General features: G+C 46.0%; 1 protein-coding gene across 6 annotated transcripts in view; it reads left to right on the top strand.

Moving 5' to 3' along the window:
* IL15RA (interleukin 15 receptor subunit alpha) overlaps nt 1-21,911 on the top strand; it is a 36,605-nt gene that overhangs the window by 4,168 nt on the left and 10,526 nt on the right. For 3 of the 6 annotated variants that reach the window (XM_027560141.1, XM_027560140.1, XM_027560142.1), the window contains exons 2-5: nt 15,710-15,904; nt 17,682-17,774; nt 20,594-20,785; nt 21,354-21,386. In XM_027560141.1, coding sequence (XP_027415942.1) covers nt 15,710-15,904; nt 17,682-17,774; nt 20,594-20,785; nt 21,354-21,386 — 513 coding nt within the window. The remainder of the gene's footprint in view (nt 1-15,709; nt 15,905-17,681; nt 17,775-20,593; nt 20,786-21,353; nt 21,387-21,911) is intronic. The other 3 variants (XM_027560145.1, XM_027560144.1, XM_027560143.1) reach the window with 2 other exon arrangements.

Genomic DNA, 21,911 nt, shown 5'->3' with positions numbered 1-21,911 from the left:
AGCTTCTTAAAGACCCTCGTAACCCGTGAGGCTTCAGGTGATTTGCCCAAAGCAGCTGGAGACGATGATGATTTGTTTGAAGCTGAATATCCCTGCTCACCAGCTTGGGTTTTGTTATGCAGGGTGCTGGTGTGCCTAAAGGTGGTTGTACAGCTTGTGTCTTTAAACATTTTTTTAATTAATAAGCCATTTTTCAGACATCTGGGGAGTTTTGCTAAAACTTTTGTCAAATCATTTTTATCTCATTTTTGCTTTGTGCTGCTACTGATGGCAAAAAAGTGATACAAACTTAAATGTACAAAATATGGGATTTGTTGAAATCAACCTGAATGCCCCACAGTGGAGGACTGCATAAATATAATGGGGTTGCTTTCAAACAGTACGCACTGTATGATTCAGCCTTTACTAGAGATCTAGAGTCGAGAGATGATAGATTGTGTGTGTATGCGTCTGTGTCTGTGTAGTTTTCTGCCTTTTCTTGTCTTTCCAATGTAATTTGCATTGCTTTTGTAATAAAAGGAAAAAATAAAACTACAAAAGAAGTAACACAAAAAAGAGCTAGAATTTTGGAGTTTTTTCTAATTCATCTTTAGTTAATTATAACCAATCTTGTTTGGCAATGTTTTGGTGGCTTTGTAAATTTTGCAGATTGCTCAAAATTGGGCTCTATAAAGTCACTGCATATAACTGCATTATATACATATATTTTACAATCCTTTATGACTTGTTTAAATAATTCCTTATTGTTAGAGTTGTTGGTAGGCTTCTGTTACCTGCCAAAGGATGGATATTCAGGTTGTTTCAAAATCTCTGATATTCTAAACAGCATAGAATAAAATAAGTTGGATGAAAATTAGCTATATAGAACAAATAAGGCAAGGGGAAAGCCCTCGAAGTCTTTTTTAAATGGCATAAACATTTGAGGATATTCTTTTGCAATAAAATCATCACTCTAGCTAACTTGTATTGGGCTAGATCACTTCTACCAAACTGATTTTACCCAATAGCACATAACTAAGTAAATACATGTATAAAGTCCCCTAGTACATTCTCTTGGAGTCATATCCATGTTACTTATTAAACATGATTGATGTTATTTGAATGTTTCTACTTGGAAAGATGATTTTCTCCTGCACAGTGGGAAGGTAATTAAGGGCTGGGTCCAGGGGGATATTACTGGAGCTGTATGGTGGAAGAGTTGGACCTCTCTAGTGGCTCAGATGGTAAAGAATCCACCTGCAGTGTGGGAGACCCAGATGTGATCCTTGGGTCAGGAAGATCCCCTGGAAGAGAATATAGCAACCCAATCCAGCATTCTTGCCTGGGAAATCCCATGGAGAGAGGAGCCTGGCAGGCTACAGTCCACAGGGTCACAAAGAGTTGGGCAAAACTAAAGTGACTTAGCATGCATGCACGTGGTGTACGGGTTACTCTTGTCAAGAGTGTGGAGAATAAACTGTAGGCAAGAGAGTCTGGAGGCAGGAAGCTAAGCTGGAGACTTTTGCAATAGTTCCAGTAAGTGGTGATGAAACCCTGAACCAAGGCGGTGTTGGTAAGGTGGAAGGTGGGGGGGCAGATTTCCTCCTGAGTCCTTCGAGTATAGAATGTATTTCATTCTTTTGTTCGTCCTTCAACCTACAGCCACTCAAGTCTCCCAAGCTTTCAGAAGTCATAATTTAAGGATTTGAATGATGATGAGTCTACCTACCACACAAAAGGTAGACTGGGAGGCTTAGTTAACGAGCCTGAGAGAGCTGATGAGTTAAAGGCATGACCTGGGTGTAGCGGGTACTTACACTGAGTGCCAAGAGGAAAATGTGTGTTGGCTTGGCTGGTGCTTCAGCCAGAATAAAGAGGGAGAATGGATTACTGAAAACACAGAAAGGCTTTTATGCATTGGCTACATCAGTGTCACAACGAGCACAAGGGCAGCGATCATATCCTATATGTCTTGGTATCCCACCAGTCAGCGTGCTATAGGCGTTTCAACAGCAGAATATGAGGCAGGAAATGCTGAAATGGATTCTGACTTTTCTTACAGAATGGGAGGAGCCTGCTACTCTTGAGCTCTGGATTCGAGAGTAGGCCAGGATTACTTACTCATGTTAGAAAAAAGTCTGATTCACAGGTTCTGGGAAGTAGAAAGAGGTGTGGCCCTACACAAATATTTTGGTGACTTCATTTAAACAATCGTTAGGACTTGTTATGTATATTTTTTGCCTACTTAAGAATTTTGAAAATCCAAGAATCTTACATTTTCTCCCATTTCCATTACTTCATCCATTCCATCTATAGATTAGTAAGCTGAAAACTAACTTCAGAAAACACCCATCACATACTGGGCTTAGCTCCTGTAATAAGAGTACCTGAGAACTATATTCAGGAGCTTTCAGTGTTGTAAACAAGGTGAGATTTGCTTCACTAACTATCTAGAGGACAATGTTATGAGAAGAGAAATTATAATTGAAGTATCAAAAGGTGTGACTAAGGCCTCTGAGATGAAGATTATTGACACAATCCAATGTGTTACCTCCATTGCACTTGTGAAAGTCTAGCTTCGTAAAGTGAGTTACTGACCAATATGTGGTTGATTGGCTGCGCAGGTGGCTCAGTGGTAAAGAATCTGCCTGCAATGTAGGAGACACAGGTTCCATCCCTGGGTTGGGAAGATCCCCTGGAGATGGGAATGGCAACCTACTCCAGTATTCTTGCCTGGGAAATCCCATGGACACAGGAGCTTGGCGGGCTATAGTCCATGGGGTTGCAAAGCGTTTGACACAACTGAGAGGCTAAGCATGCACACACACACACACACATACACACACACACACAGTTCACAGTGGAAAGTAGACTTCCTTTTTCAGTAAAATGACAGAGTAGACATTCTGAAAAATTCTGCTGGAAACAAAACACCCAGAAATGATGAATAATAGATAGAAAACATCTATTAAAATCCATAGCCAATAAAATATGTAATCAGCTGTTTAAAGTAAAAATAATAATAATGTATTGTGGTATTTATAAGTAGAAGCAAAACATTTGAGAGAATAGCAAAAGGCTGGATGGAGAGAAATGAAAGTATATTGTTCAAGGTTCTTATACTACACATGTGAAGTAGTATGATTTCACCTGTGGGTGAGCTGTGATGAGGCAAAGACATATACTACAGATCTGAAAGCAAACACTGCAATAACACAACAGAGTGTTACATTTAGTAAGACAACACAGTAAATGAAATGGAATCATGAAATTTCTATGGAACCACCTGCATAGAAAATCCCATGGAATCTACAAAAATGCTAATGGAATGAGTGAGCAAAGTTGCAGAGCACACAATCAATTTACAAACATCAATATACAAAATACTAGCAACAATTAAAAACTGAAATAAACATAATGTCATTTGGGTTGTAGTAAAAATATGAAGTACTTAGGGATATATTGACAAAAGATGTACAAAATTGATACACTGAAAACTAGAAAAAATTTCTGAGACAAATTACTGAAGACTTAAATAAATCAAGAAAGACTGTGTTTATGGGTATTGAGAAGACTCAGTACTATTAAGATGTCAGTTCTTCACCAACTTGATCTATAAATTTAATGCAATTCCAATCAAACTTTCAGCAGGCTTATTTTTTTCCAGTTAGAAATTGATATACTGATTGAATAACCCAGTAAAGGACCAAAGTCAGCTTTGAAAATGATTAACAAAGTCAGAGGACTTACACTACCTGACTTCAACAATAAAGCTACAATAATCAAGACAGCAAGGTATTGCATGTCTAGATGAACAAATAGACAAATATATCATTGGAACAGAATGTCAAGTCCCTAAATAACCCCACATATACTTGGTCCTGGGTACAGATCCTATACCAACACCACTGGAGGCCCACCACTGCTGCTGCTGGAGACGCTTTTACATGCACAAACCCGTTAAAGATAACGAGGGAGCGTTTGGCTGCCACGAAAGGAAAAGGCAAGACGACTGAAAGCTGCAAGCCTGAGCGCCAGGCACAGCGGGCCTGCCTAAGACTGAGGCTGGACCAGGACAAGAGTCAGCTTCCCCTGGCCCCACCCCATCCAGGCAAGCAAATGCCAAGTCACAAGCGCAGCCATCAACTGCCCAGGGTGGGGTGGGCAGGAGTGTGGAGAGATAACCCCTGTGGTTTAGATAAACAGAAGAGGACTCAAGATGAGGGTGGAGCAGGAACACTGAGAAAAACCCCCGCCACTCCAGCCCCCAGTCGAAGCACTTGTTGCTCAGTCACTATGTGGTGTCTGACTGCAGCCCCATGGATTGCAGCACACCAGGATCCTCCGCCCTCCGTTATCTCCCAGAGTTTACTCAAATTCACCCTAAGCACAAGAAAAGACTAAAAGAGGGCTTCCCTGGTGGCACAGTGGTAAAGAATTCACCTGCCAATGCAGAGGACACAGGTTCGATCCCTGCGCAGGAATATCCCACATGCCACAGAGCAACTAAGTGTGTGTGCCACAACTACTGAGCCTGTGCTCTCGAGCCTGGGAGCAGCAGCTACTGAAACCTGTGTGTGCCCTGCAGCCATGCTCTGCAACAAGAGATGCCACTGCAGTGAGAAGCCCGCACGCAGCAACTAGAGAGGAGACCCTGCTCACTGCAGCGAAGACCCAACACAGCCCCCGCCCTGCCCCATCCCCTGCTAAAACAAACAAACAAACAAAAAAAACTGGGGGAATTTGAAGCCAATGCTAGTCTGAAGTTAACCATAGCAACAACAAAATCTAAATCCAATTCAACAACTGACTTGACTGACTGGACCTTTCCCACATCATCAGTTTAGCATTAGAAGTGTTCACACTTTCAGGTATAAATACTGTTTATCTCAGTTCTACAAATATGGTTAAGCATTCAATCAAAAATTGAGCCATGCAAAAAAATATGTCTCAACATACTGTATGTCTATGTCACAACAACAGAAAAGTCCCACTATGAAGTGAAAGTGAAGTCGCTCAGTCTTGTCCGACTCTTTGGGACCCCATGGACTATGGCCTACCAGGTTCCTCCGTCCATGGGATTTTCCAGGCAAGAGTACTGGAGTGGGTTGCCATTTCCTCCTCCAGGGGATCTTCCCGACCCAGGGATCAAAAGCAATAAACAAGACTCACCGATGACCCAGAAATTGAAACTATCAGTTCAGTTTAGTTCAGTTCAGTCGCTCAGTCATGTCCGACTCTTTGCACTGGAAGTTAAAGGAACTGTTGGGTTGGCCAAAAAGGTCCTTCAGTTTTTTAGGTAAAAATAAAAGACACATTTTTCATTTTCACCAAGAACTTTCTTTTCTTTTCTTTTTTTTTTTTTTTACCAAGAACTTTATTCAACAATATATTCCCTGTTTTGTTCCACTACCTTCTGCCATTTTTTTCAGGCAACTTCATAAATCCATCTTCCCAAAACTTTGTATCTTTTTGAGCAAACAACTGTTCCAAGTGCCTTATACAGTCTTCCAGGGAATTGAAAATTTTTCCATTAATTTGTAAAGACTGAAATAAATGGACACCTAAAGGTGCAGTGTCTGGTGTATATGGCAGATGAATCAGAACTTTCCAGTCAAACTGCAACAGTTTTTGCTTGGTGTCAAAGAAACACGCGATCTTGCATTATCTTAATGTACATGTGTTTTCTGTTGACTAATTTTGGATGCTTTTCGCTGAGTGCTGCTTTCAGTTGGTCTAATTGGGAGCAGTATTTGTTGGAATTAATCGTTTGGTTTTCCAGAAGGAGTTAATAATAGAGGACTCCCTTCCAATCCCACCATATACACAACATCACTTTCTTTGGATGAAGATTGGCCTTTGGTATGGTTGGTGGTGGTTCATTTCCCCTGGCCCACTATCTTTTCCATTCTGCATTATTGTACAGTGTCTACTTTTCATGACCTATCACAATTTGTTTTAAAAATGGAAGATATTACATTTAAGTGGAGAGTCACATGTAGAAATACAGTCAAGGTTTTTTTTTGTTTTTGTTTTTGTTTTGCTTAACTTTGTGGAACCCAAACATCAAAGCGATGGATATAAGCAACCTGGTGCACAGGATCTTCAACCCTCGGTTTGGATACTTTGAGTATGTCAGCAATCGCCTGCATGATATAACAATTAATTGACTGTTCTCAATTAATGTCTCAATTTGACTACTATCAACTTCAACTGGTCTACTCAACCATGGAATGTCATCCAGTGAGAAATCTCCAGCATGAAACTTTGCAAACCACCTTTGACATGTTCGATTAGTCACAGCATCGTCTCCATACACTGCACAAATATCTTTCTGCATTGCAGTTGTGTTTTTACCTTTCCTGAAATAATAATGCACAATATGCCAAAAATGTTGCTTTTTTCTTCCATCTTCAATATTTAAAATGGCTACATACAAATTCCCCAATTTTGATAAGCTTTTAAAAATGTATGCTGATATGATAGTTGTCACAATACAATCTAACAAAATTGTTTCCAGTGAAGTTAAAGACAACTAAGCTCTATGAGAGCCATCTTATGGAAAAAACCAAAGGAACCTTTTGGCTAGCTCAATATCATTAACATGTTAAAGGCTCAGATGAAAAAGATAGACAGCATTCATATGTAAAGGGGGGAATTTCAGCTGAGAAATGGAAATCATGAGAAAGTCTCAAATGGTAATATTAGAAAAAACTTAACAACAATAGAGATGAAGCAAGCCTTTGACAAGCTTATCACAGCGCTTGACATAGCCAAGAAAAGAATCAGTAAACTTGAAGACAGGTCAGTACACATTAACAGCAACACAAAGAGCAAACAAGAGAGGGAAAACAGACCAGGGCAGAGCATCCAAGAGCTGTGGTAGGAAGTGGTTTCATACATGTGTAATCAGAGCTCCACAAACAGAAGAGAATGGAGCAGAAGAAATAGTTGAAGAGATAATAGTTGGGAATTTCTCCAAGTTTATAAAAGCTATTCAATTACAGATGCAGGAAGCTAAGAGAACACCAAGCAGGATAAATGCCAGCCCCTTGAAATAATCTCATGCTAGACACATCATACTCAGACTGCTGAAAAATGAGGAGAGGGAGAAAATCATGACCCAAAGAATAAAGATACATTATATACAGAGGAACAAAGATAAGAAAGTAGGGTCTTAAAGAGATATTTGTGCACCTATGATCATAGCAGCATTATTCACAGTAAGCAAATTGTAGAAGCAGCACAAGTGTCCATCAGCAGATGAATGACAATCAAAATGTGGTTGATACAGAGTGCAATATTTAGCCTTAAAAAGGAAGGCGGTTTTGAAATATGCTACAATATTGATTATGCTAAATGAAATAGTGTGTTAGTCACTCAGTCATGTTCACTCTTTGCGACCCCATGGACTGTAGCCCACCAGGCTCCTCTGTCCATGGAATTCTCCAGGCAAGAATACTGGAGTGGGTTGCCATGCCCTCCTCCAAGGGATCTTCGCCATCTAGGGATCAAACCTAGGTCTCCTGCAGTGTAGGCAGATTCTTTACCATCTGAGCCACCAGGGAAGCCCTTTAAGTGAAATAAGCTGGTCACAAAAAAGACAGGTACAGCTTTGAGCATGTTGCCTTTGCAATTCTGAGGAAATGGACTGGTCCTGAGCATCACTGTGTGTGTGGTGTTTGGGGTGAGGCGGGGGTTCTGAGTCTCCTCCCTTCTAAGGTTTCAGAACAACCTCTGGCAGAGAGGCTCAACACTCGACTCTGACATTACAGACTCTCCCAAGGCCAAGACAATGATGGTGTCAGCTCCAGAGACCAGACTTGGAATAAGGAAGGAAACCAGCTAAATACACTCTTGCCAACTAAATCCCGTCTTTGCCGAGCCCTCTCCCATCTGCTGTATTCTCTGGAGTTACTCCTCTGTGACTGGAGAGACCGTCCAGCCATCAGTAATGTATCCTGAGAGGTCCAAAAGTCCAAGGTCCATTCAGGCTCCCACAGAAGGAAGGAACACTTTATCATAGAACAGAGTCTAGTGTTTTTATGGGACTATCCATGCTGGTCATGGTCAAATGCTTCCAGGGTTGAGTTTTACGGTCATTCCTCTCCACTTCACCTACCCGTCCCCTTCTAAATACTTCCCCAGCTCTGTTCACGTATAGCAAAGCCCCACAGGTACAGACTTAGGATTTTGGTAGCAAAAATCTGAGATTTAATTTAAGATTTTGTGGTGTGGTACTGTCAAGCTAGACACACACAAACACACCCACAGAACATTTTTGAGCTGGAGGTGGGGGAGAATTAGATTCAATGAAAAAATATTATAAATTCAGAGGAGCACACCAGGAAGAACTGTGAAAGAAATCCTCACTGATGGAACCAAGACCATGACCTGAAAAAGAATGAACAAGCAGTTTTCATGCTGAAAAGTAACTTGCTGTGATGCCAGGGCGCTTCTACGCCTGTAAATAGCAGAGGGCATGGTCCCTGGGCCGGCAGCATCGTCATCACCAGGAGCTTGTTAGGGCTGGGGTTAGGAAGTGAGATGCTTGGCTCCTGCCTGGGACCTGCTGACTCGGGAGTTCCAAGAAGAGGGTGCAGTACTCTGTGTTTTCACAGGCCCTCCAGACGGTTCTGGTGCACATCTGAGAAGCACTGACAAGGAGGGTAGAAGAGGAGGGTAAAGGCAGCAAAGAGCAGAGTTGACGAGGCAGAGCAAGGCCTCCAGTGTGGCCCTGATGGAGACGAACACTCCCATCAGGGACAATGCAGAACTCTTGGCTGCAGCCCGCGAGCGGCAACTAAAAGACCCCACACGCTGCAGCTAAGACCCGGAGCAGGGCTCCCCTGGTGGCTCGGTGGCAAAGAATCTGCCTGCCAGTGCCAGAGACTTGGTTTCGAGCCCTGATCCGGGAAGATCCCATATGCTGCAGAGCAACTAAGCCTGTGCGCCACAACCATTGACCTTGTGCTCTAGAGCCACAACTACTGAAGCTCTCGGACCCCAGAGCAACAAGAGAGGCCGTGAGCGCCGCACCTGGAGTAGCCCCCGATCACCACAACTAGAGAAAAGCCCACGCAGCAACAAAGACCCAGCACAGCCAAAAATAAATAGCATAATCTGATTTTTTAGAAGACCCAGAGCAGTGAAATAAACATTAAAAAAAAAAAGACGACCAAGTGTAGAAAGAGTGGAAGCACCACTACTGGCCCCCGGGGAAGTGAGGAAGAAACTCTAAAAGGTGTGAAGAGAGGACAGGTAATGAGGGGCAGTCAGCACCATGAAAATCACGAGGGAAATAATCAAAGATTTTCCTGACCCAAAGGTAATTGTTGTCTGAGCTGTAGAGGGCTCGTAGAGTTTGCTTCAAGAGGAAATCTCAAGGAAAGGGCCCCAGGCACCACTCAGCTAATGTTGATTTGCATGCTTACTTATTTTTTACTTTTATTTATTCCGATACAACCTCAAACTCACCAGGAAGTTGTAAAGACAGTACAAAGGCCTTCTGAATACCTTTTACCCATCTTTGCCAACTGTTTACATCTGGCCCCATTTTATTTTTTTCAAATGTATTTATGTGCTTTGTCGGGTCTTAGTTGCGTCATGCGAGATTGTGGCGCACAGACTCTGTAGTTGTGGCACATGGACTTAGATGCTCCATGGCATGTGGGATCTTAGTTCCCCAACCAGGGATCAAACCCATGTCCCCTGCACCGCAAAGCAGATTCCTGACCACTGGACCACCGTTTTATTTACTGTTTCCCCCTCTCTCTAAGTATAAGTACATTTGCATATTTATATTACATGTACATCTTCTTCTGAAGCATCTAAACTGTTTGCCACATTATGCTTGAAATATTTATGCCTAAATATCTCAATGTATATTTCCCAGGAATACATTTTATTACATACCTTCCTAAAACACAACACTCTTACCAGATCACAGTATGACTGTCAAAATTAGGACATTTAATCTCGGCATAATAATATTATCTAATACAAGGTCCATTTTTTCAAATTCCGTCAGTTGTCCAATTAATGTCCTTTTAGCTGTTTTCTTCCTAATTCTGGATCTAATCTAGGACCACGTGTAACATTTAGTTATCATATCTCTTTAGCCTCTTTCAGTCTGGAACATTCTGTATGTTTCCTCATGGTTAGATTCAGGTTATGAATTTAGGGGAGGGAGACCACAGATGTGGTCCTGTGTCCTTGGCAGTGAATCAGATCAGGAGGCATATGACAGCTGTGTATCTCCATGTTGGTGATCTTACTTTTATTTAATATTTAATTTATTTATTTGACCACACCGAGTCTTAGTTGCAGCATGCAGGATGTAGTTCCCTGACCAGGGATCGAACCTAGGCCCCCTGCATTGGGGATACAGTGTCATAGCCACTAGACCACCAGGGGAACGTCCCTGTGATGTCATGTCTGATCACTTGGTTCAGGTGGGCAGCTTTCTTCAAGGTAGTTACCATTTTCCCTGTTGTAACTAGTAACCAACTGTGGGAAGCAACATAGTTACCGTTTTCTCACTGTAACTAGTAAGCAACTGTGGGAGATACTCTGAGACTGTATCCGTCAGGATTGTGGTCCTAAGGATCTAAGAGGAGCAGAACCACCTTGTGCTGCTGTGGGAGCCAGTTACTGTCTAGGTGAGCTGTCCTTTCTGCATCTGAAGCCGGAGCCTCCAGGTCATGGTCTGGTGGGAAGATGGATGTAAACCGGGGGGAAGCAAGAGCCCCCTGGGAGCCGAGAGGCAGAGCTGGAACCCATGTGGGTCCTTCATCTTCCCTCTGAGACTCCAGCTTCCACAAGGGGCGCTCCTCATCCTGGAGCTGGACACACCTGGCCCAAAGGTGGGAGAAGCTGCAGCAAAGGGTCACAGGGCTGGAGGAGCTGCTCGGCCGCCCGTGGGGGCTGCAGATGAGTGACAGCAGGAGCTGCAAGGGCAGCCATCTCCCAAGTGCAAAGGAACAGGAGCGCTTCTTCCATCCTGCCAGGGTGCTCACACCCATCTTTACTGTGTCGCAGGTTAACTATGCATCTAAGGTGGAGTCAGGCCACCATGGAGAAGACTGCCTATTTACTTAAGTCTGCCCCAAACTTAGAATTATTACATATGCCATAAACTTAGGTACTTAGACATGCAATAAACTGTCCCACCCACATAGCAGGCAGCTCTGCAGAATGACACATTAGCACGGCGTCCTTACACTGCGGCAGTGATTCTTGTGGCTCTTACTGACACGGTTGCCATGGCCTCAACTTTTTAAATCCCCTCGAGTGACAGGGCAAATGTTTTATTTCAGAATGCCACAAACACTCAAAGTTGAAATTCATTGCCCTAAATGGAGGAAAGGATTTCCAGATTTAGAAGATGTAGGACAATTTGCTGACACATGATCTCAAACCTGAAGACAACATAGAAAACAGTGAGGACCAAAAAAAAAAAAAAGGTGACCAAGGAAAGATCAATAGATTCAAAACATGATTCGAAATTGGAATCCGTGGATGAAGCTGAACTTGAGGACTACAAGGCGAATAAGAATGTTTGGGAAGGGATTCAGGTGAGCAAGATGCAACCCAGACATCGGATGGAGAGAGTGGAGGAGGAAGGGAGTACACCTAAACAGCCAGATCGCTTATCCCATGATCTCTGTTCACACAAGTTAATAGGGAAAAATTTTTTTTTTAGAAAACTACTACATTAAAATATAATGGTTATCTTATGATCTCATTGAAAAGGGAATGAAAATGCTGTGTCCACCATAGAATCACTGTAAGTGGAGAGAGCATTGCCAGCGTCAGGATGGAGTGATAAAGGACAGCAAGCTGGATATTATAGTTTTAAAAATGTAACATTAGGGACCTCTCTTGTGGTCCAGTGGCTAAGGCTTCATGCTCCTTGACTGGGGAACTAGATGCTATATGTGGCAACTGAGACCCAGTGCACCCTAAATAAGTAAATAAATATTTTAAAAATCTAATATTAGATGTCGATGGGGTTTTAAAAGAAGAGTCAGTGTTGGATTAAGAATGAAAATCAAACAATCTATTTTCCCTTCTGAGACTAGGAAGACCAAAGTAAAGCCCAGAGTGACTGACCCACTGGACTCAGGTGTGCTCAGGTGTGCTCAGGTGTGAGGATGCTGACGCCTCACCAATACACCCTGAAGTGGGAGGAGGGGGTCTGACAGCTGGCCCTGTGGTGGCTGGCCTGTCTGTAGACTGCTGAGCACTTGGCAGTAACTGTTCCAACCACACTCTGAATGTGGCTCCCTCTGATTTGATGTCTAAAGAGGCCCTCCTAGCCAGCAGGATGTGGCAGAAGGGGTTCAGGAGGTGGTGACCCTGAGAGGTGAGTACGTGTCCCACTCATTCTGGCAGTGATTCTCTGACATCTGTACCTAGGCTAGCAGCTGGGGAGTGTGGAAACCCAGAGGGCGCTTTCTGGAGGAGAAGATGGGTAAGCCCTGGGCAGAGGGTCAGGCAGGAAAGCAGAAAGCTAGGACTCCACGCAGAGATGGCATGGTGTTACAGTAAAAGCAATGAGCACGCTCCGCGTGGTTTAGTTCTCCTTTGTCCTGTGATTTCTGACTTCCTGTGGTGGGGTATTTTTAAATCCCATCCCCCACTTTTTTATTATGAAGTATTTCATATATTTAAAACAGTATATAGTATATATATACATGACTGATATTCTGCCAGTTCTCATCTTTGGTGTGGCTTTTGATCTGTGGCCAGTGGTCACCCCATCGGGTCCTGGTTAATGCCAGCAGCTATTCTGATTGTTTGCTGTCTGAATCAGGCCACTGTTTGGCTGCTAGCTATTTTGATTGTTACCCCAGCATATATCATGGGGGAAAAAAAAAAAAAAGAACCTGTGTACACATCAGCAGAAGAAACAGCATTACAAAATATTTCAAAAGCATTTTTAATAAAAATTCAGAAAGCATGAAAAGGCAGCAATCTTATCCCTCAGCTGCCTCACCTCCAGTGTGAATAGTTTCTTGTGTATGCTTTTGGAGATTTTATGTATAAACAAAAAACTGGATATATGTATTGCTTCATCTCTCACTGAGGGTAGTGTATAAAACACAGTGCTCTGTCCCTTTGCTCCCAAACCTAACAGTTTATCCTGGAAATCTCTCCACTTCAGTGCATAAATAAATTTTCTTTTTTTTTCTAATCTCTATTGTAAAGAGCTGGGTAGGACTTCATGGTACAGTGGCACTATAATCTCTATTGTAATTTATTTATTCTCCTACTGACGACATACAGGGTAATTTACTGGCTATTTTAATGGATAATGTTGTACACACTCACTTCATAAATACACCAGTAAGGCAAATCCTAGAGGTGGAACTGCTGAGTTCAAGGGTATATGCATAAGTGTTGTAACAGTGTTTCACAGGAATGCAGATATAGCTGTAAAATAAAATCCCTGGGAGCAGAATTGCAGGGTCAAAATGCATGGGTATTTAGATTACAAGTATGTCTCACTTGGGGCTGTATGAGCCACATGCCAGTAATGGTGTAGTAACCAACTTCTGGCTCTATTCCAACTTGGGAGCTGAAAGCACTGTCTTAGGTAGTTTTATTTTACATTTCCTTCATTATGACTGAGGTTGAGCATTTTTAAAATGTATTTAACAGCATTTGTATTTCCTTTTTTGTCAAGTTCCGGTTTATACTCTTTTCCTATTTTTCTGTGGGATTGGCAGTCTTTTGATTGACTTTCAGGAGCTCTTGACATGACAGAAGTTAACACTATGTGATAGAAAATGCAGGGTTTTTTTTGTCATTTTGGTCATTTGTCTTCTGACTTACACTGAGTTTTGCCACGTGGGGCAGTTTTTCTTTTTATGCGGGACAATGTTACTTTTGTCAACCTCAGTTACTCCGAGGACGGCGCTAGTTCTCTGCTGACTCACTCAGCTGGTCTTAGTAACAAGGGCAGTGGTTTGTTTCAAGGCTACACAGCCTGGGGCAGGCTGTTCCTGAAAAGGGGCCAGGAAGTAAATAATTTAGATCTCTGTTGTAACAATTCAGTCCTGCTGTTGCAGAGTGAAAGCATCTATCTTCATGAACAAATGAGCAAGGCTGTGTGCCAATAAAACTTTATTGGCAAAAGTAGATGGCAGGCTGGATTTGGCCCTTGAGCCCTAGTTTGGACCCCTGGCACAGGGGCAGTTAGGGCGCCTTCCTCCTCCAGACTGTGAATCCAACTGGCGCTACATTCAGTCTTCCCCTCAGAGTCCCTCGCTGGCAGAAAGATTACTTCACTCACTCCTCTTGCCAGAGTCCTAACCCTCACGATGCTCCAGCTGCTCAGCAGAGACTTACTCATTTCCCAACCTGGAACCCGGAAGTCAGCTCTGCAGGCAGCTGTGGGCAGCCAGGCACCCAACCAACGAGCCACTCAGCACAGACACACCCTTTAGTAACTGAGAAAGGAGCCTTCAGGATGATGGCAAATGCTATTGAGGAATTTCCCTGTGGGACTTTGCCTCCAGCACAGCCCACTCTCAGCTGCCTCGACCGCCCCACATATGCGAAGCTTGCCCTCAGAAACTAGTTCTCGCATCTCTTCCATGCACAAGAAAACCTAATAATGTACTGAATTGATAGGGGAAAGAGCATTAAGAAATCATACAGTTATTTCAAGTGGCTACAGGAAAATCTTGCTTTGAAACTTTAACTGCAATAAACTCTTCCTGGCTTTGGATGGGACTCAGTCTTAAAGGAGGCCGCTTTGGAGGAAAGGTGGTAACCTGGCTGGGTCCTCACCTTGTAAGAACTGAGGACCCTTGTGAGGGAGGGCTTTCCTGAGGAAGTAACATTGAACTAAGCTAGGAAGGGTGGGATGGGGGGAGGCAGGGGGCATGGTGAAGGCATGGGGGATGGTGATGGGCCAAAGGCCAGTGTGGCCAGAGACAAGAGTAGCTGGAGAGGCAGACGGGGCCAGCAGAGCCTTCTTGAAGGCTCCATGTCTTAAATACAGCTGTGGATGGAACCCACTGTAGAGGAAAAGGACACAGAACTCTGGGACTCAGGTGACTGCAGGGGTGAGGGAGGGCTTTCCTAAGAAAGTGACATTAAACTCAGCTTAGGAAAGATGGCAGTGGGCAACCAGGAAAAAGTGAAGTCATCAAATATGCATTTATAAAGATGCTGCTGGGGACTCCCCTGATGGTCTAGTGGTTAAGACTCCACATTCCCAGTGCAGGGGTCCCGGGTTCTATCACTGGTGGGGGAACTAGATCCCACAGACTGCAACTAAAGATCTCACATGCCACAGCCAAAGAAATAAATACATAAACTATTTAAAAAATGAAGATGATGCCAGCTGCCTTGTGGAAATGGAAGGTTTGTTAAAGGTAGCAATCTGGAGCCTTTTGCTGTTGTTCAGGGTAGGAGAGAGACAGAGGTGGATATGTTTGAAAGATACGGAGGCTGGAGACATGGGGGTAGAGGACAGGGAGAGGGGTCTCCACTGATGACCCCCAGGCTCTAGTGATGCTCAGTGGCTGGCTCTTAAAGAAAGATCCTGGACCACTTCTAGATGGTGGGTGCCCTTACTCGACATCTTCCACATGCTTGAATCTGGGGGGTGGATCCCCGGGGTCCCTTGGGTTTAAAGTTACTGACTTCCACCCAAGCATCCTGCAGAGCAAGCTGCAATCCTCTCACATTTTCTCTCTCTTCTACGCTTCTGTAGGCATCACCTGCCCGACTCCCACATCCGTGGAGCATGCAGACATCCAGGTCAAGAGTTACAGCATCAACTCCAGGGAGCGGTATGTTTGTAATTCTGGCTTCAAGCGTAAAGCTGGGACCTCCAGCTTGACCCAGTGTGTGTTTAACGAGACCGCGAAAGTCGCCCACTGGACCACTCCCAACCTCAAGTGCATCAGTAAGTGGCTGTCCCAGTACTGTCCCTCCACCCCTTTTGCCACGGCCACGCAGAGAGCAGACCGCAGTATGGGCAGCTGATGAAGGAGCCTACATGTCTGGGTTGAGGACTGAGGCTAAATAAACCAATGGGCCTCTAAACACAGCTCAAAGAGGGGGAACTACGTGGGCTTTGGGGGCCACACAGTTCTGGATTCAAATCCTGGCTCTGCCACATAACCACCCATGAGACCTTGGGCAAAGGCCTCAATGTCTTCGATCTTTTGATTCCTCATCAAGAAAATGGGCCTGATTCATCAGGTCCTTTCAACATTGTGGGTTGTAGGAGGAGTAAGCAAACTCTGGTAAATATTAACTATTATTACCATCAGTGCTTTAGATCACAGAAGCAAGAACTGGGCTACAGACAGAGGTGTTTGCTCATAGCACCCTGCTCCCTGGAGGGCTGCCCAATTCCTCCCCAGGGGACAGCCCACAGGGAAATCACGGCCCTTCTTCCCCTGTTGATACCTGCCCTGAGAGAAGTGGGGAGACCCATGGAGCAGAGACCTCCTGGCCCAGACATTGTCTGGGATCCAGCCAGAGCTCCAGACCAAGAATGAAGAGAGATCTATGGGATTCCCCCACCTTTAAAAAAAAAAAATCCACAGCTGGATAACCATGCCAGGAGAAGTCAAAGAATCTTAGAGTGGAAGCCAGCAGTGTTATTTTCAGCAAGACTAAGCCCTGTACTCTAGAGAAGGAAAGAGCAACCCATAGTCTTCCAAGAGAAGGATGTGCTGAATAGTTACTGCACACATGGTGTGTGTCCAGGTGGGACATGTTCTCACGTAACATTTGCGGACATTCTCAGCTCCTTTCCGGGGAAAGCAGACAAACGGGGTTGTTCAAGAGCAGATTCATGGCTGGGGGACTCCTTGAAAAGCGTCTCCTATTGAATCTGTAGTGTTGAGATCACCCTGAGCCCCTGCCCTCCCACTGCGTGGCCACCGTGCAGGGCTCAGAGGCCAGGCAGGCATTCTGCTTATAGCAGAAGCATCGCTGGGCTGGGAACAGGGTGCCCATCGCATGGACCGTTGGGCCCATGGGAATGGGCTGGGCGAGGCCAGGTCTGAGCAGTAACTTTGGGGAGAGCATGGCTGTTTTCCTTGGTCTAGCCCAGGGACCCACTGGAACTGTAGTCCAGGGGCAAAAATCAGGGCTTCCTACTGTAGAGAAAGTGGGCATTTCCTCAACGTTCCAATTCCTCTGGGTGAATGAATCAAGGATGTTGAACTGAACAGGGTGGGTTGCAGGGTGGGGTTGGGGGAATGAAAGATGGGGTAAGCCTAGAATCATAGATGTTTAGAACCAAAGACTAGGGGAACCTTTAGGTCTTAGCCCCCAAAGCCCCACCTTTTACTACTAACCACTCCCTCCATGATTTCCCCAACAACTTGTGCCCAGAACAATCCATTGAGTAATCATCTGTTTTGTCATGGAAAAGCCAGCGTTAAAAAGCTGAGTTGATGTCATTGCTATCATTCTAGCCAAAGATAAGACACTTGCCTCTGAACTTTTGCACTCTGTTTGCACTGGGAACTGCAGATAAACAGCTGTTTATCTCCTGTGTGTCTGGCCAGGCCTGGGTGGCCAGATGTGTCCACTTTAAATTATAAATGTATTATTTATTTAAAGTATACATTTATTATTATTATTCTTTTATCTACATGCAGTTCTGAAGCCACCCCAGGTTCCACCCTGGGATCATAAATGCCGTGTGGTTATCCTCTCTCTAGGAGACCCCTCCCTGAGTCACCAAAGGCCACCCTCCACAGCAGCGCCGACAGGGTTGACCCCAGAGCCAGAGAGCCCCACCCCCTCCGGAAAAGGTAGGAATGCCGCAGACTCTCTCAGGACTCCCATCCTCGGCTGCCCTCAGGTCCACAGAGAGCCTGCAGATCTGTGGACCGCTGCGGGGATTCCACCGCAAACACCCCTTATTCACGTCAAGGATAAGAACTGACATTAGCTTCATTTTCTCTTTTAAGCCAAAGTTGCTGGACAACCAGGCTTCATGGGTGCACACTTCATAGTGGTTTAAAAGCCACTCTTACTAGGCCAGATCACACTTCATGGTAGATGTGTAGCTTCGAGAATGGGGGGGGTGGGGGCTGAGGTTCTGCCCACCTTGCGTATCAGCCTTCCTGGGCCTCATGGGCACTGGCAGAAAACCCAATCCTCCTGGATCAGAGACGGAGGACTCTCTTGCCTGGCACTGCAGGCAGCGGGGCCACCGGCAGGTTTCATCAAGTCCCTCGTCCACACGTGCCTTAAACAGGCCTAAGCAGGTGCCCGTGTGGGCGGCAGACATCCCTGGAGAGGAGGGAGCCTGAGCAGGAACCTGATGTTTTAATGTTGGTGTGAACACATCTGCCCTGTGCTCCGAGGGAGGTACTATCTCCACCTGCCAAGGCCATCTAAGCATCCTTGAAAAGATGGACCTCCACTGGCGAGACGTGCAGAACTGGGAGAGACCCAAGCACACCATCTCCCAACAACCCTACTCGTGATTGTTTCGGTACACACGCTTGCACAAAGCTGCCAGGATTCTGCATTTTGACCGAGTCTTAGGAAACTCTACCCTAGTTTCCTCTGCACTGTTGAGAAAATCTGAACTCTTGGATGCAAAATATCCTGGGAAGACTTGCCCTGTGTCTTCTGACACCCTCTCTTGACTCCTGATTCTCTGTGGCCCATTACCCAGTGTGAGGTTTTCATTAATTTTTTATTTATTTTGGCTGTGCTGGGTCTTTGTTGATGCTTAGGCTTTTCTCTAGCTGCGGTGAGCAAGGGCTATGGTCACGTTCCGGTGCATGGGTTTCTCATTGCTATGGCTTCTCTTGCTGTGGAAGCACAGGCTCTAGGCGCCCAGGCTTCAGAAGCTGCAGCTCGTGGATCAGGAGTTGTGGCTCGAGGGCTCTAGTGCGCTGGCTCACTAGTTGTGGAGTCTAGGTTTAGTTTCCCTGCGGCATGTGGGAGCTTCCTGGGCCGGGGATCAAACCTGTGTCTCCTGCGTCAGCAGGTGGCTTCTTTACCACTGAGCCATCAGGGAAGCCCCAGTGCCAGGCTTCTCCTGGCCCCGTCTCCTCCTTTCCCTCCAGGCGCAGCCATCCCACAGTGGTTGACAGCGCTTCTCGGGCTGCCTCCCCAGAGAGCCAGTTCTTAACTGAGGATGCTCTCTGAGATCTGGAACTCTGGGTGGATGGGGAGCACCTGGTTACTGGAGTTCCAGAAGCTCTCCTGTGACCCTCAGGGGGCCAGGGCTGAGCACCATCACTGAAGGGAAGGTGGAGGGGTGGAGCAAGGGTTTCCTTCCAGTTACTGAGCCAATGACAAACAGGAAGAAGAGGCTGGGGTGCCCACAACCCCTTTGACCCGAGTCACACCTGGCTCGAGGGACCTCCCTCAGCCTGGCCTTCATGCCCCAAGCACTTGGCAGATTGCAGCCATGCAGGGAAATCTCAGGTGTGAGTGTAACCTCCAGGGTGGGTGCTGTGGCCAGGGCACCTCATGGGCCTGCTCCAAGTCAGGGGAAGCATGGTCTGCAGAGCGCCTAGGCCCTACGAGGTGCCGACAGAGGGTGAAAGGGCACAGTGACTCCTCCGGCGCACGTGGCTGGGAGAGCGTGGGGCAGAGGCCCTAACCAGGGGCCGGATAACCCAGAATGTGTGGTCACAGCTTCCCCTCCAGGGCTGGGCTCATCAGGACTGTATTATCACCCTGGAAGACCCACTCACCACGGAAACAGAACAGCAGGGTTGTGCACTGCAGCCTACAGGTTGCGGCAGCTGCTGGCCGGTGAGGGACAGGAGGTCAAGGACCTCAACGCAAGGCAGGTGGCTCAGCCGCCTCCCAGAGATGGGCGCCGAGCCAGGACGCATCCCTCAGGTCCACTCACGAAAGGTCAGATGGGCTGAATCCCAGGTTCCCCTTATTTCAAAAGTTTTGTGCAAGTATGTACAAAGTAAACTAAAATTAGCATCCTGATGTCTTTGGCAAGTACAGTTCCTCTTTTCTTAACTATTTTTATTCATTCATTTTTTGGGTGCACTGGTTCTTCACCGCTGTGTGAGGGCTCTATCTAGCTGTGGTGGGCGGGGGTTACTCTAGTTGTAGGGCTCAGGCTTCTCACTGCCGTGGCTTCTCTTGTTGCAGAGCATGGACTCAGTAGTTGAGGCTGGTGGGCTCTAGAGCACAGGCTCAGCAGTTGTGGTGCACTGGCTTCGTTGCTCCACAGCATGAGGGATCTTTCCAGACCAGGGGTCGAACCCCCTGTTCACTGCATTGGCAGGTGGATACTTATCCAATGGACAACCAGGGAAATCTCCAGTTCCATTTGTCTGAGCTGGGTCTCCTGGTAACCACTTCTCCAGTGCCTGATTCTACTCAAACCTTTGAGATTGTTAGCTTATGTGGCCCATGATAAATAGTCATAAATCCACTAGTGTCCACAAAAGCCTCTTGGCCATTCGGAACTGACGAAGATGTTGCCCACTCAAGGGATCTTCCCCCAGAGCTGTGGAGGAGTTTGCTGGGAGAGGGCTGGCCGGGGTGGGTTCACGGGAGGTGCTGGTCCACTCTCTTCTGAAGCTGAGAAAAGACACTGTTCTCAATGTTTTCATTATCCATGTCTTGCACTCCCCTGCAGAGCCAGATCTTACTTCCAAGTCAGGCACCAAAGTGGCCACAAGGCCAGCTACTGGACCAGGCTCCAGGCTGCCATCCACAGCTCCTCCTGTGGGAACCACAGGGGTAGTCAGTAAGGAGACCACCTACGTCCCAGCTCAGACAGCAGCCAAGGCTCCGGAACACACATACCCGGCCTTGCAGGACACGCCCGGTTAGTGCTGGCTTTGCCTGCTGGAGGACAGCGCAGCTCCCGGGGGCTGTTTCTGAGACGCGGGTGCAGATCCAGAGTAGGCCGATCACATCACACCATCCAATCCAAAATCAGGATGACTGCGTGACCCTCTGCCTCCTGCTCTCTGCCACAGCCTTCTCGCTCTGGCCTGTGCTCTATGCTCCACCCTGCTTCAGAGGGGAGAGAACTGTCTTGCCCCACATTAAGTTGCATGGCAGAGCCTTTGCTGAGAATCTGATTAAGATCTGCCTCCTCCTGACATGGGAGGACAGAGGAAGCTTTCTGCCATCTGGAATCACGGTGTGAGGGATGGGGGCATGCTCTCTGGGTAATCTGCATGTTCTGTAAATGTGCCTCTGATTCCTAAGCATGGCTCAGCATGGAAACAAGTGATCCTGGTTCTGTGCTAAAGTTAGTCTGATTTTGCCGGCTGTGAATCTCTCAAGGCTTTAATATGAGAGCCAAACTGTCCAGGAGTTCTCCTGCTTAGAGAAATTAGTGCCTTCAGGACCGTGGCAGTAACTGAGCTGTAATCTCTTCCCTGCAGGTGCATATCAGAACAATCCCAGAGTTGTGACCGGTGAGTATTTTCCTTGGTCCTTTGTAGTTATATTTTATCTGCATCAAGGGGTGGTGTCTATGTTCAGGGGACCTCAGTGCCAGGGTGCTGGAAGGTCCTGACTTACGCCCGCTCTTCCAGTGTGGTCACCAACAGCTGCCCCTTTCACTCTCAGAAGTGTTTCCGTGTAGATGAGTTACATGATTGTGCTGTTTACAGTGTGTGCAGAATTCTAGGTTGGCTATTTATCTTAATGTTGGTAGGTTCTCACTGTCAGGCGATCGGTACAGAAGCCAGCGTCGGTGCACCACAGGGCCCCCTCGTGCAGCTGTTCAGGCCTACTAACTGGGGGCTAGACTCATTCAGGACCCACTGGAAAACCAGTTAACATGATTAAATGATATTCTGCCATGAGACGCACTTATCTTTCACAGGGAGTTAGCACTATACACTCAACAGCGAGAAGTTCTCGTCCTTGGTCTAAAAGGCATCTTTACAGAAGACACATGACTTTAAGGCTGGGAGAGAGAGAAAGTCCCAGAGAGT

The sequence above is a fragment of the Bos indicus x Bos taurus genome, chromosome 13, assembly GCF_003369695.1.
Source record: "Bos indicus x Bos taurus breed Angus x Brahman F1 hybrid chromosome 13, Bos_hybrid_MaternalHap_v2.0, whole genome shotgun sequence".
Classification (NCBI taxonomy): Eukaryota; Metazoa; Chordata; class Mammalia; order Artiodactyla; family Bovidae; genus Bos; species Bos indicus x Bos taurus.
The sequence above is the reverse complement of the archived record's forward strand: the minus strand, read 5'-3'. Positions and strand labels throughout refer to the sequence as shown.